At 41.1% G+C, this 12,700-nt stretch overlaps 1 protein-coding gene across 6 annotated transcripts; it reads left to right on the forward strand.

The window, feature by feature from the left end:
- The first annotated feature begins 884 nt into the window (after positions 1 to 884).
- LOC120705900 (protein BREAST CANCER SUSCEPTIBILITY 2 homolog B-like) lies at positions 885 to 12,688 on the forward strand. Of its 6 annotated transcripts, none has more exons than XM_039990446.1 (33): positions 885 to 1,184; positions 1,284 to 1,340; positions 1,477 to 1,656; positions 1,795 to 1,860; positions 1,993 to 2,103; positions 2,205 to 2,336; positions 2,450 to 2,572; positions 2,674 to 2,808; positions 2,891 to 3,016; positions 3,103 to 3,228; positions 3,373 to 3,507; positions 3,608 to 3,727; positions 3,839 to 3,970; positions 4,746 to 4,871; positions 5,890 to 6,763; positions 6,845 to 6,885; positions 6,963 to 7,087; positions 7,166 to 7,308; positions 7,730 to 7,852; positions 7,937 to 8,173; positions 8,253 to 8,334; positions 8,427 to 8,477; positions 8,566 to 8,641; positions 8,779 to 8,890; positions 9,004 to 9,075; positions 10,133 to 10,313; positions 10,385 to 10,567; positions 10,682 to 10,824; positions 10,924 to 10,986; positions 11,066 to 11,276; positions 11,445 to 11,612; positions 11,702 to 12,197; positions 12,344 to 12,688. In XM_039990446.1, the coding sequence occupies exons 1-32, from the start codon at positions 1,013 to 1,015 to the stop codon at positions 11,756 to 11,758; spliced, it is 4,683 nt and encodes a 1,560-aa protein (XP_039846380.1). In that variant the 5' UTR covers positions 885 to 1,012; the 3' UTR covers positions 11,759 to 12,197; positions 12,344 to 12,688. The 6 variants fall into 6 exon arrangements, with proteins under 6 accessions (XP_039846380.1, XP_039846385.1, XP_039846382.1 ...); XM_039990451.1 differs by having other exon boundaries at positions 11,083 to 11,276; XM_039990448.1 differs by having other exon boundaries at positions 4,746 to 4,856.
- The last annotated feature ends 12 nt before the right edge of the window (positions 12,689 to 12,700 follow it).

The raw sequence follows: 12,700 nt of genomic DNA on the forward strand, positions 1-12,700 counted from the left end.
AATAATGTGAAATCTTTAAACTCTACTACTTTAGACAACACCATCTCTATCGTACCATCCGCTAATGGATCCAACTTCTTACTGATAACAAGATGTGTCATGATATCAAGTATTATATTAGATTTTTCTTCGGTCCATGAAAATCCTCCATAATTGGAGGCAGCCATTGCCTTATGATGCAATATCAATAAGGTACTTTCATAATTCTATTCTAATTCATAATTAATTTAAAAACAAGTCTGTAATAGTACTGAAATTGTAATACTAAATGAGTGTTCTAAAGCACCAAATCTAATTCAGCTAATCCGCTAATTAAATTAAATTGTTATACAATATCAATGGATTCATACGGAAGTTACCGGTAGATCACAAGTACACAATTCGGCAGAGCTTCGCCGCTTTTCTTCTCCTCACCCCTCTCTTTTTTCCTGAATTTTTAACCTCAAATGACAAAGGAAATGGCGGCGAATGACGGTCAGGGCTTATATAGAGGGGAGGGACCCTGTCGCCCCCCCCCAACGGGCGACAGGGGCGACAGGCCCCCTTGTATTTTTTTTTTGCCCAGGGACCTCGTCGCGAATTTGAAAAAAAAATACACTTAGGGCATGTCGCCATATAGGGGCGACCGGGGGTATTTTTGAAATTTTTCAAAACGAACATATATTTTTGAAATTTTGATTTTTTAAAAATATATAAAAAAGCGCGAGTACGCCGGACCATTCCTGCGGGCCGCGACCGCGGGTGCTGTTGGGCCGTGCGACGCCCGCGCACGCTTGGCAAGGTCGTCTCGTTGCCGGCCCGTCGGCTCCACTTCCTTGGGGCCCACCGAAAACGGCGAGAGATAAAAGCGTCACGCTCGCTCACGCAGTCACGCGGAAGGAATTCAGCTCCGGCGCCAGCTCGATCGTTTCCCTCCCACTTCTCCGCCCAATTTCGAAAACATTTTCCTTCTCCCGTTCTTCACCGCGTCTCCGTCGCCGCCGCTCCGCCTCCTCGCCGCGGTCCGGGACCCATGCCGATCAAGTGGCAGGTCTGGACCCAGCCCGACGGGAGCCTCGTCTGGGTCCCCGCGACCGAGACGCCACCCACCCCGCCCCCGCCGCCCCTGGCGGCCCCGGCGGCGGCGGGTCCGCCTGATCCTGCCCCTCCTCGTTCGCCGCCGCCCGACGGCGCGCCAATCGAAGGTTCGATCTCCACATCCATCCGTGTATACCCCTGCATTCGAGTTGGCCTCAGTTATGGATGGGTTGCTAATCCCTGACCCTCTCTCCCCTCGCCGTCAGAAAACCTAGGCGCCGACGGGGGGCGCTTGCCCTTAATGGCCAGCCTACTCCTCCAAGGTATCCGCCTTCTCTCCATACACGCGCGCGCGCGCCCGTTGTTCTGTGTCTTCGTGTGTGTTTGCTGCTTCCCGCGGCGAGTGGCGCGGTGTCTAACTGGGCGGTGACCTCCTGTTTCCCTTGATGGGATTCGCAGCGCTGGACAAGTTGACTGAACGAAATGGGAATGATGCACTGGCTGAGGGTGTCAATACGGGTGGAATGTTCTCCACTGGGTCGGGGAGGTCGGTGGCCGTCAGCGAGAGGGCCATAAGGAGAGCCAGTGCGTTGGTCGGTGAGGAGATGGAGGAGGCTACTAACAGTAACAGGAAGAGAAGTAAGAGCTTTTGCACCTGAATGCGGTTTGATTTGGTTTAATTGTTGTGTATTGTTGGATATTTGGTTGCTTGGAACTGGCACTGTTTATGTTCATTTCTCTGTGCTTCAAAGAGGTTGATGTGTTTGTCTATTGCAGAGCAACCATTTGGTGATGATGCTGGTCTGCAGGGCGAACAGACAAACTTAGATGTTCCACTGGGAGGTTAGATTTGTTTCGTCTTTTCTGTTCTGAAGATTAGATTGCAACTTGCATCTAGAGATAAATGGTGCAAGTTTTGATAACTTTTATGAAATTATGTGATTCCATATTGATATAGTATAATGTGAAATTTAGGTGGTGCAGGTGCACATAAAGATAACTTGTTGCCAATGTTCCAAACTGGATCAGGCAAAATAGTCCCGCTCAGCAAGGACTCGGTTCAGAAGGCAAGAGCTGTTTTAGAAGGTAGGACTAGGATCTTATTTCACATGTGATGACTTGATGGCATTTAGTATCCCTCTGTGTTTTATGTCATTAATTATGAAATACCTTTCTCTTCTTTTAAGAAAATGTTGAGAATGCTGCTGGTGCCAAACAACCAATGTTCCATACTGGTACGGGTAAATCGGTCCTAGTCAGCAAGAGCTCCATTGATAAGGCGAGAGCTGTTTTAGAGGGTCAAACCGTCGCAAATGAAGGTAGTTTATCCTAATAACAATCTATGTTAAGAAGTGTTGAAGATTTTTCTGAATGATTTCAGAGTTCAGACATGCCTTATTTTGTGATTAACGAGCACTATTGTCTATTGCAGGAGATGCAGGAGGCATGGAACAGTTTCCAATGTTCCAAACTGGTTCAGGTAGAGCTGTATCAATCAGTATTGCATCTGTACAGATAGCTAGGGCTGTGCTAGATGAAAATAATGTAAATACAGGTAAATTTGGTTATTGTACTGTTCACATATATTATAAACCATTTACCTAATTACTTCGGAATGGGCGCTTCTGTGACATGACGCAATTAGTCTATTGTTAGGGAACGTTGAGTGTCCTGGTTACCCCGATCAGTCTCTGATATTTCAAACTGGTTCCGGAAAACCAGTCTTGATCAGCGAAAGATCCATTGAGAGATCTAGGGCTGTGCTGATGGATGAAGGTGTTGAAAATACTGGTAAGATATGAAAATTCAACTACATGTCTTTGCACCTTTCTAAATTCAATCTTGACAATAACTGTTACTTCTTTGTGTGAAGGACAACGGGATACTGGCTACCAGCTCCCAATTTTCCAAACAGGAATGGGAAGGCCTGTTGCTGTGAAACAGGGCTCTATTAAAAAGGCAAAGGCAGTTTTGGAGGATGGAGATGTTAAAAGAAGTGGTAAAAACACTCTTACAAACTTAATTTCTTTCTTTACTAATTAAATGCCCAGGATTCACTAAGTTTGCTTCCTGTGTGAGATTCAGGAAATGGAGATACCGATATTTGTGCTACATCTTTCCAATTTGAAACCCCAACGTCTGTTTTGATGAGTAGCAGTTTGATTATGAACGACAGAACTGTTACACCAAAGGAAAATACTTCAGTGCAAGGTATATATTCCTTTCCCGACTTCACTGTGAAAACCTGTCTCTTTTGTGCCATTGTATGTGCATCTATTCAATTTATTAACAATACAAAATGCCACTATTTCTACATGTTAGATGTTTCTCACTTGTTAATCTGTTTCCCTGCAGGAAGATGTTACGAGGGTGATGGGCACTTGCCGTTGTTCCAGACTGGGTTAGGGAGGTCAGTTACAGTAAGTAAGAGCTCAATTAAAAAGGCAAGTGCAATTCTGGAGCCAAGGAACATTGCAAAGGAACTGGAAGGTACATCATGCTCAAAACATCACATATCACCATTTTGTAATTGTCGTGCACATGTATCTTTTTTACCTGACAAACATGTTTTCTACTGTGATTTCCTCAGATGAAGCTCATCTAAATGATGTTTGTGCCACCTCAACAATTAAAACTGGACTTGGAAGGTCTGTTTTAAGCGAGAACTCAAGGGAGAATGCACAAATTATCTCAGAGGCTGTAAAAAGAGGTATATTTATGTTCTAAATTGAGAGTTCTTTCTCTTGGATTTTAAAATTGCTACAGATGGCTTTTGTGTAGCATGCTAAATACTCATGTAGTCATGTCTTGTGCAAACCAGTGAATAGTGACATTGGGGATGGCGTTGCTGAGACCCCAATGTTCCAGGCTGGAATACAACAGTTTTCACCTGAGAATGGAAGTTCAAAACATAGGGCCACCCTCTTGGAGCAAGGCAAATTGGCAACAAAAGGTATCTCTTGAAATACTGGGTTACACTGTAAGGTTTTTTATACAGCTGATTTTAGTATAAATTGTAAAACCTGACTAACTAGTTTGGGAAGGAAGAATGATGCAATGGAGAGGAACCAATGGAGCTAAAAGTATGCTCTTTATTGACTCACAAAGGTTACATAGAGTTAGAGCACCCCACCTAGCCAACCCGACCATAAAACCCAGGTGTTATAGTGGGAGGGGTGGGGGCCTTTATCCTTGGTCCAACATTCCCCCTACGGCGTGCGAGCCCGGCGTAGCCCGCAGCAGGTCTCAGCACACGAGAGACGTAGGGGAAATCGCGCAGCGGAAATGCGTGGCCGGGAGGGATCGAACCCAGGACCTCGGCTCTGATACCAAGTTAGAGCACCCCACCTAGCCAACCCGACCATAAAATCCAAGTGTTATAGTGGGAGGGGTGGGGGCCTTTATCCTTGGTCCAACACATAGACTATGGGGGTACATGTCCTTTTATAGGACTTACAAACTGATACACAATTACAACTCACCATTAGCTAAACACTAGCTAGTAGTAAAATCCTAGTTTACTTGTACAACCTCAACTTTACAACTAAGCAACACCTAGAAATATAGACATCATGATCCAACTATAATGATCATGTATGCTCCTCAAGCTAGTCAAATTCAATATGACTTTTACTTTCTCAAGAATATAAATTAACTTCTAACATAAATTTACACATTCAATTCCTTTGTTGACTTGTAAACTTTTGTTTACAACATTATTTTGAAAGGATATGAAGACTGTGGAAATTCATTGCCAATGTTTCAAACTGGATCCGGAAAATCGGTCTTGGTTAGTGAAAGCTCAGTGCAGAAGGCAAGGGCTGTTTTAGAGGAAGAAGGTGATGTAAACCGAGGTATTTACTATTTAGCATGCATATCAAACTTTATAGGCTATTTTGCTGTGCAGCAACTGATACTTCATACTCAGTAACCTCATTTCTGACTTTTTCTTCTGTAGAATAGATTAGTACTCCCTGTATTAAAAAATACAAGGCATATTTTTTTGTTTGCTTTTCAAAGTTAGATTTTGACCAAGGTTTTCTCACAAAATATATAATTATAGCTGTAAAAGCTATATATATTGTGAAAGAATTTGAAATGTGAATCTAGTTATATTATACACCTGACATACTTTATAATTTTACTAACTGTTGGTGAAAGTATCCAAAGTTTGACTTTCCCGAGAACAAAATAGGCATTGTATTTTTGAATCAAGGGACTACAATTCAAGAAATTTATAATATTATAATGGCAATTCTGATGATAACCCTACTCATGTAGTTACTGTTAATGCACAAATTCTAAAAGTCAACTAAAAAAGAGCAGACAGAGTATAGAACTAGAGTATATCGGCAAAGATTATTTTCATAAGGCACACTCACCACCATTATGATAAGATATCTTCTTGGTTAAATCTGAGGTCATATCATTCCTTTTTAGTTGTGGAAATTAAGCTAGCAAACACAATTTACAATACTGCTACTAATGAATCACCGGTTTTTTTGAGAAAAAAAAGAATCACCAGTTTTTCTAGTTACCATAAAAAGAAGAAAGAAAAAAATGTTTCATCTTTGTCATAATCTATTTCTTTGGTTATGTAAACCATCCATTCTGGCATGCTCATTTAGAGTGTTGGACTTCACTGTTCAGACAGTTGCATCATCCTTATGGCAAGGGTCCAAATTGAAATGTATGATGTGTGATCAAATTTCAAGATTGTGACATGATCAGTTGGCAGTTAAATCAAGTACTGAACTGCTGATATAGTTATATGGCATGATGATGATGTGTTGATTAATAAAAAAAACTTGTTCTGGGAGTATGTGTGCATTTCCCCTTTATTCATTGCTGATATGAGTTGTTCTTTGTCAGAGAACTGCAAGTTGGTTAAAATGGACAAAAAGTTTCCAGTCTTCGCTTCACCTCTCAAGAGAAGCTGTGCAAGAACAGTAAATGTATCTTCAGCTGGTGTTTCTCGAGCTGCTACCTTATTGGGCTTGGAGGAGGATACCCTTTCAACACAATTTTTTGGACATGTGGGTGATAAGTTAGGTACGAAGATAACTGTTAAGCTGGAAAATCCAGAACGAATGCTTGATGTTGCATCCACACATGCAATTTCTGGTGGCCCTCATAAGGGTTTTTGTCCAACAGAAAAACCCATACTTATAGAAAGACATCAGCAGTTTGGATTTTCTAAAACTACCTCTGATGCTGGTGGGTATTCTATTAGGTTCAGCACTGCTGGTGGCCGATCAATGGCTATTTCTACTGATGCATTACAACGTGCAAAAAACCTTTTGAGCGATTCAGGTTCAGAGATTTCACCAAATGGTCCAGTAGGCTGCTCCCTGGCATCAGCTAAAGAGAAGCAACCAGATTCAACTATTTCTCCAAAAGGAGACGAATCTAACTTATTGCACGGGACTAAAGTAATTGGATATGATGTACCTGATATCCCTGTAACTAAAGGAAATGCTAATAAGTTTCATATGGGGAGTCAATATCTCTCAATCAACGAAATTCCAAAGGCCCCAAAGCTTCCCAGATATTTATCTGAAAGTGACAATGCAATTGACACCAAAGACAAGACCCATAGGCACCATATGCCAGCTGGACCTTTGGTTGACATCACTAACTACATGGCTACTTGTTCTGGAAAAAATACGGACCACTTTGCTAATGGAAAGAGAGTGATCGGAGGAAGAAACTCCATATCTCCATTCAAACGGCCCCGTTCTACCAGGTCCTTTGATTTGCATCCTGTCTAGCAGTTGTATACTCCTTGATGTCATGCTTCTGATACATCCTTGATAAAACTGGCTAGGTTCATCACACCAATAAAAACCAACAAACTTTCCTCTTCTGGTAAGCTGATGGTGATATGTAGTTAAGCACATTTTTGAGATTCATTCCTACTTGATTGACTGGACTGTTGTTCACAGGAGAATCCAAAGTAGCACCAACTCAGATCAGCCCCTGTAGGACAAAGCTGTCTGCTCGTTATCCTTTCCAACATCAAAGGAAAAGCTGCAAAGAATATTTTGGTGGTCCTCCTTGCTTCGTACAGGTGCTGTATCCTTGTATTTCATTCCTGCAGGTGTGTTGTTTCCTCACTTTAGTAACTATGAATCTTTCTTGTGACTAGAGTGAACATGTAGCTGATGATGTGAAGCTCATGGATGCAAAAGGAGCTGAGAAGTTTAAATTTCAGCATATGGGTACTGGAGCAGAAGATTTCCAGAAGATGCTGCTCAGATGTGGTGCTTCATTATCATACGCAACTAAAGAGTAAAGATCGTTCTTGGATGTCATGCTCTATTATTTCATGCTGATGATACAAGATTGACCCTTTTGGGTCATTTGAATTGTGGGATACAAAAGAATGAAGGGTTCAACCCACCAGAAAAGAAAAAAATCACAAATCAAAACAAACACTATGTTAACTTAACTAACTTGATATGGTGCTTTTGCTCAGCAAATGATGAAAAAAGCGTTTGATCATTACCTTTCCGGTTTATTGTGTTTCTAGTTAAGGTTAATGAATTTTTTATGGACCTGTTCATCTAGTTCTTACTTTTCTTTTGCTTCATTTCAGTCATGCTAGGATTGATAAATACTGACCTAGATGTTCTCCTTGCTAGATGGCAATAAAATTACGAGAATGTTTAGACATCCTGTATATCAAGTCACTTTGGTTTTCTTGTTTTAGATGGGTCAGTAATCACTATAAATGGATTGTGTGGAAACTTGCTTCACTAGAGAGATGCTACCCAACTAGAGCTGCTGGTAAATTCTTGACGGTTGACAATGTTTTTGAGGAGCTTAAGTACCGGTGAGATGATAGCATGCTATCTATTTATCGATTTCAGTTGTATGGACACATCTCATTTTATACATGAAATTTCATGAATTTTAGGTATGATAGGGAAGTGAACCATGGCCACCGGTCAGCAATAAAAAAGATTTTAGAAGGGAATGCCTCACCATCTTTGATGATGGTCCTGTGCATTTCAGCTATTTACTCTTGTCCTGACCAAAGTGACAATAAGTTGGAGGTTGACAAGATAGATAATAATGAAGACAGCAATGGCAATAAAAGCTTGTCAGCCTCTAATAGAAACATGTCTGCAAAAATTGAATTAACTGATGGATGGTATGTTGTCGTGCTCGCTCTATTGCATTGTATTGAAACTGAAAGACATCAACAATTTCCAATGTCTACCTCTTCGCAGGTATTCACTTGACGCATCGTTAGATATGGCACTTTCAGAACAACTAGAAAAAAGAAAGCTTTTCTTAGGACAAAAGCTTCGGGTACTATGCTATTTTCACTTCTCATGGGGACATGGCTATGATTAATTACTACTAATGTGTTTGACCTAATAATATGCACTCCATCTTGGCAGATATGGGGAGCTTCTTTATTTGGTTGGTCTGGGCCTGTGTCATTTCATGAGGTTTGCCTGATCCCCTGATCCATAAATTAGCTGTGAATAAGGACTAACATGTAATTATATATCTTTTTTGGCGTCATCATATTTTCAGGCATCTGGTTCTGTCAAATTAATGGTCCACATAAATGGCACCTATCGTGCAAGATGGGATGAGACCTTGGGATTCTGTATGTGCCTGATGTACCCATTCTTTTTAAAGAACAATATCATTATGATTACTTGTAACTGAATATTTGCACTCCGCATTCTGCTTATCCCTTATCAAACAGTCGTATTCTCTTTGATAACCATTCATACATATCAGGCAAGCATGCTGGACTCCCACTGGCATTCAAGTGCATAAAAGCTTCCGGTGGTAGAGTTCCTAGGACTCTGGTTGGAATCACAAGGATATATCCTGTTCTCTTCCGGGAAAGGTATATGACTGGATGCAAGCTAAACACGCCACAATTGCAGAAAAAGAACTAGGTTCAGATACCCACATGCTAGGTGCTAGGTGGGCTTTCTAACTCTCAATTGTGCACTTCAGGTTGCCTGATGGTCGTTCTATTGTGAGATCTGAAAGGATGGAAAGAAAGGTGCTGCAACTGTACCACCAGAGGTACTTGGTTATGTGACTGGTAAACAATATAAATGAATGCAATGAACATCACAACTCCTCTAATAGAAGTAGATTAACTATTCAACTATCGGAGCACCCTTTCAATCAGTGACATTTGTTCATCATGAGAAGGAATGTTTGGCATGTGTATTTTTGCTCAGTTTTGAAAATCCTCAGCATGATTTGACATATGAGGACTCTGAAGTTAAATTCTCTAAATGTACTTGTGCTTATCAAATATCTCTGCTCCTCATCCTGGTAGCTCAGGACAGTGTTCTCCCCTACCATTGCTTTTTTGTGCAATTAAGAGCATAGTTGACCTCTTAATATCTAATTAATTGTCTGTTAGATTAGTTAAAGTGCGCACTACTAATATTCATGAACACCACTGAATTTGTGTATCTGAACATAGGTTTTCCCTGATAACCAGTTGTCATCGGCAATTGGCTGGGCCAAAACTAAGCCTATTGGGCCTTCATTAGGGTTAGGGTTGGAGATAGAATTAGATATATTGCTTAAGGGTCAAGTAAGCCTCTCTATATAGAGATGTTTCAATTAGGGGAATCAAGTAAGAATTATCAGGAGAGATCCTCATCTAACTCTGAGCCTTGAGATTGGGTGCAGCTGCTGCCGGTGTGCCCGATCTCAAGAGTCCGGTTCAGCGTCCATTTATCCCTTGCAATCCCCCAATATCCCCTAGTTCTGCATGGTCCCCCGATCAGGGCCGTGACACCAGTAGGCAAGTATGTGTATGTTGGGGAAACTATGTTGCAAAATACACTTGCAAACATTTTGCTTCCCAACAAGTGGCACCTTATAAATGTACATGTGCACTGGTGCGGGTTGCCTGTTGGCGCCATTGAATTTTCATGCAATATTCTCTAGTGTAGAAATTTGCTTTATTAAATCTAGATTGCTGCATAGAATTAATTAAAGTTCATTCAGACTAGAGCCTTAAAGTTCTTGGATCAAAGTTGGTTTCGATTTTATGGTTCCTTTTTTTAAAATTATTGTCCTCTTTTAGTGCCATTGCAGTAACATTTACTGTTTCTTGTAGAGTATCTAAGATTGCAGAAGATATTATGTTTGAACAACAAGAAAATTGTGACAGCATAGATGACAATGAGGGGGCTAAAATTTGCAAAATGCTAGAGCGTGCAGCTGAACCTGAAATTATAATGGCAGGCATGACCTCAGAGCAGTTGATGCACTTCTCATCTTATAAAGAAAAACAGAAGGTAAGTAGATCTGGCTTCTGTTAGTTCATATTTATACGGAAAGCTGCACATGCTATACTGTTATGCTGCAGGAGGTTATGCAAAATGAAGTAGCTAAGAAGGTTCAAAAGGCCCTTGAAGTTGCTGACCTTAGTTCAAGAGATGTTACACCATTTTTGAAAGTGAGGGTGATGGGGCTTGTCAGTAGACTTTCTGCTTCAACATCCAGTAACAAGGAAGGGCTAATAACAATTTGGAACCCTACTGAGATGCAGGTATGGCGCAATCATCTGCAGTGTATAAGTGCGGCAAACATGTTATTCTCTGTTGAAAAGGGGAGACAGGATTTTTGGTGAAAAGCATTAAAGCATCATCATTTCTATTGACAGAAAGTCGATCTTGTGGAGGGACAAATTTATTCTGTTACAGGATTGATGCCTTCGAATCATTTTACTGAAATCCTCTACTTGCATGGTAGAGGATCATCTACAACGTGGAAGCCCTTAGCATCAGCTCAGACTACAGATTTTGAGTGAGAATCATGGCGGCACTCTGGTTACATTGTTCATGGCTGCACTCTGGTTACATTGTATGATTGCATATTAAACCTTAACCACATTTCTTGTTCCAGACCATTCTTCACCCCTCGTAAAGCAATTGAACTGTCAAAGTTTGGTGCCGTGCCGCTTTCAAGGTCGGTCTAATCCCAAATTTAACCTTCTGAATCTTCTCCCTGCACTAATAAACCTTTTGAATAACCCTTTTTATTTCAGTGAATTTGACATTGCAGGTGTTATTTTATATGTTGGCAATATGTATTTATGTAACAACCAGAAAAGGCAGTGGCTTTTTATAACAGATGGATCTAAATTTATCTCCGAACAAAAGTCCGAAGAGCAAGATTGTCTTCTAGCAGTTAGTTTTTCTTCCCCAACAACTGGCGAAGACTGTGCATTGTTTAGTAATACCCTCTCTGGAAACACAGTATGTGATATTTTGATTGTGGTTTCTGTACCTTATTTTGAAACCTCTAAAATCTAAATTCAACACCATTTTGGCCATCTGCAGTAGTTATTTTGTTATTACATCTGTTCAGTGTTAACCCTTTCAAAACCAGTGCAGCTTTAGCTTAATTCTACATCTGTTGCTCAGGTTGGTTTTAGTAATCTGGTCAAGCGACCAAAAGACCAGATGAGGCAAATGTGGGTAGCTGAGGCAACAGAGAGTTCTACCTACACTCTTTCTTATGAGATTCCTAGAAAATCTCACCTAAAAGAAGCTGCAGTTTCTGCTGAGAGATGGGCTTCAAGATCTTGTCATGTAAGTTTCTACACCACAGTTAGGTGCTACATTTTCTGACGATCCCAGTGTCGCTCATTGTTTCACCACAATGTGAATGGCAATTGCAGAAAATTCAAGAGCTAAAAGAAAGGGTTTTATGCATAGTTGGTGACAGTGGTGGCTGAGTTATAATAAAAGCTGCTGCCTGCTGTTTTTAGAAATGATGCAAGAATTTGTTTCGGGGTTCTTATAGCTATGTCAATATTTCTCACTGGCGGTAGTCACTGCTGGTTGGAGGCAACGTGTTACAGTACTGAACCAAGATGAAGCTTATTCCACGGGAATGTTCGTGGCCAGTGTGAAAAGGACAGTGTTCGAGCAGTGCAACGACCAAAGTAGGCCATACCCCACCACCCACCCAGGCCCCAGCCCTTAGCAAATGGCAAGATTTCAGCTTATGTGTTACTTGGGCTATCAAATGGCCACCCATCTTCCTATGCACACTCAGGCTGGCCCCCTGTAACAATTGGCTCAAGCTCCACCAGTACCACTGCTGATGGACAAGATAATGAACAACCACGATACAGGATGCAAGTGACAAGGAGATAGATTTCTTCACAGAAGGTATAGTGATTTATCAATATTGCAGATATCTATAAGCCATGATATGTGTTGTGATGTACCATCACAAGATCAGCAACTACTGCACATAGCATGCCCAAATTCCACAAGTTACCTAGCTGTAACCACTTGTACTTTTGCACTTACAGGGCTTGCCATCGGGGGCTGGACATAACTGAAGAATCAGAGATTTCTCTCCTCTCATGGGAGCTTTATGCAGCCCTTCCGGTGCAAGACTTGGGCCGCCAAGTTTTTATGCTGCCTAGGCGTATATGAGCAACACATTTTAAGCGAGCTGGCTAACCAGGCTGTCTTATATTATTGTAATGATGTACAGATAACTACTTAATTTGATAAAAGTTGTATAGCTGCATAAACTATCCGATGCTATTGGAGTATTGGAACATGGGGGGTCCCATTTCCTCTGCATGACGCATATACCTGTCGACTTGTGGTTCAAAATCGTACTGCAAATATATGTTGTATTAGCTTCTCATTTTCTTTTA

Source organism: Panicum virgatum, chromosome 5K (genome assembly GCF_016808335.1).
Source record: "Panicum virgatum strain AP13 chromosome 5K, P.virgatum_v5, whole genome shotgun sequence".
NCBI lineage: Eukaryota > Viridiplantae > Streptophyta > Magnoliopsida > Poales > Poaceae > Panicum > Panicum virgatum.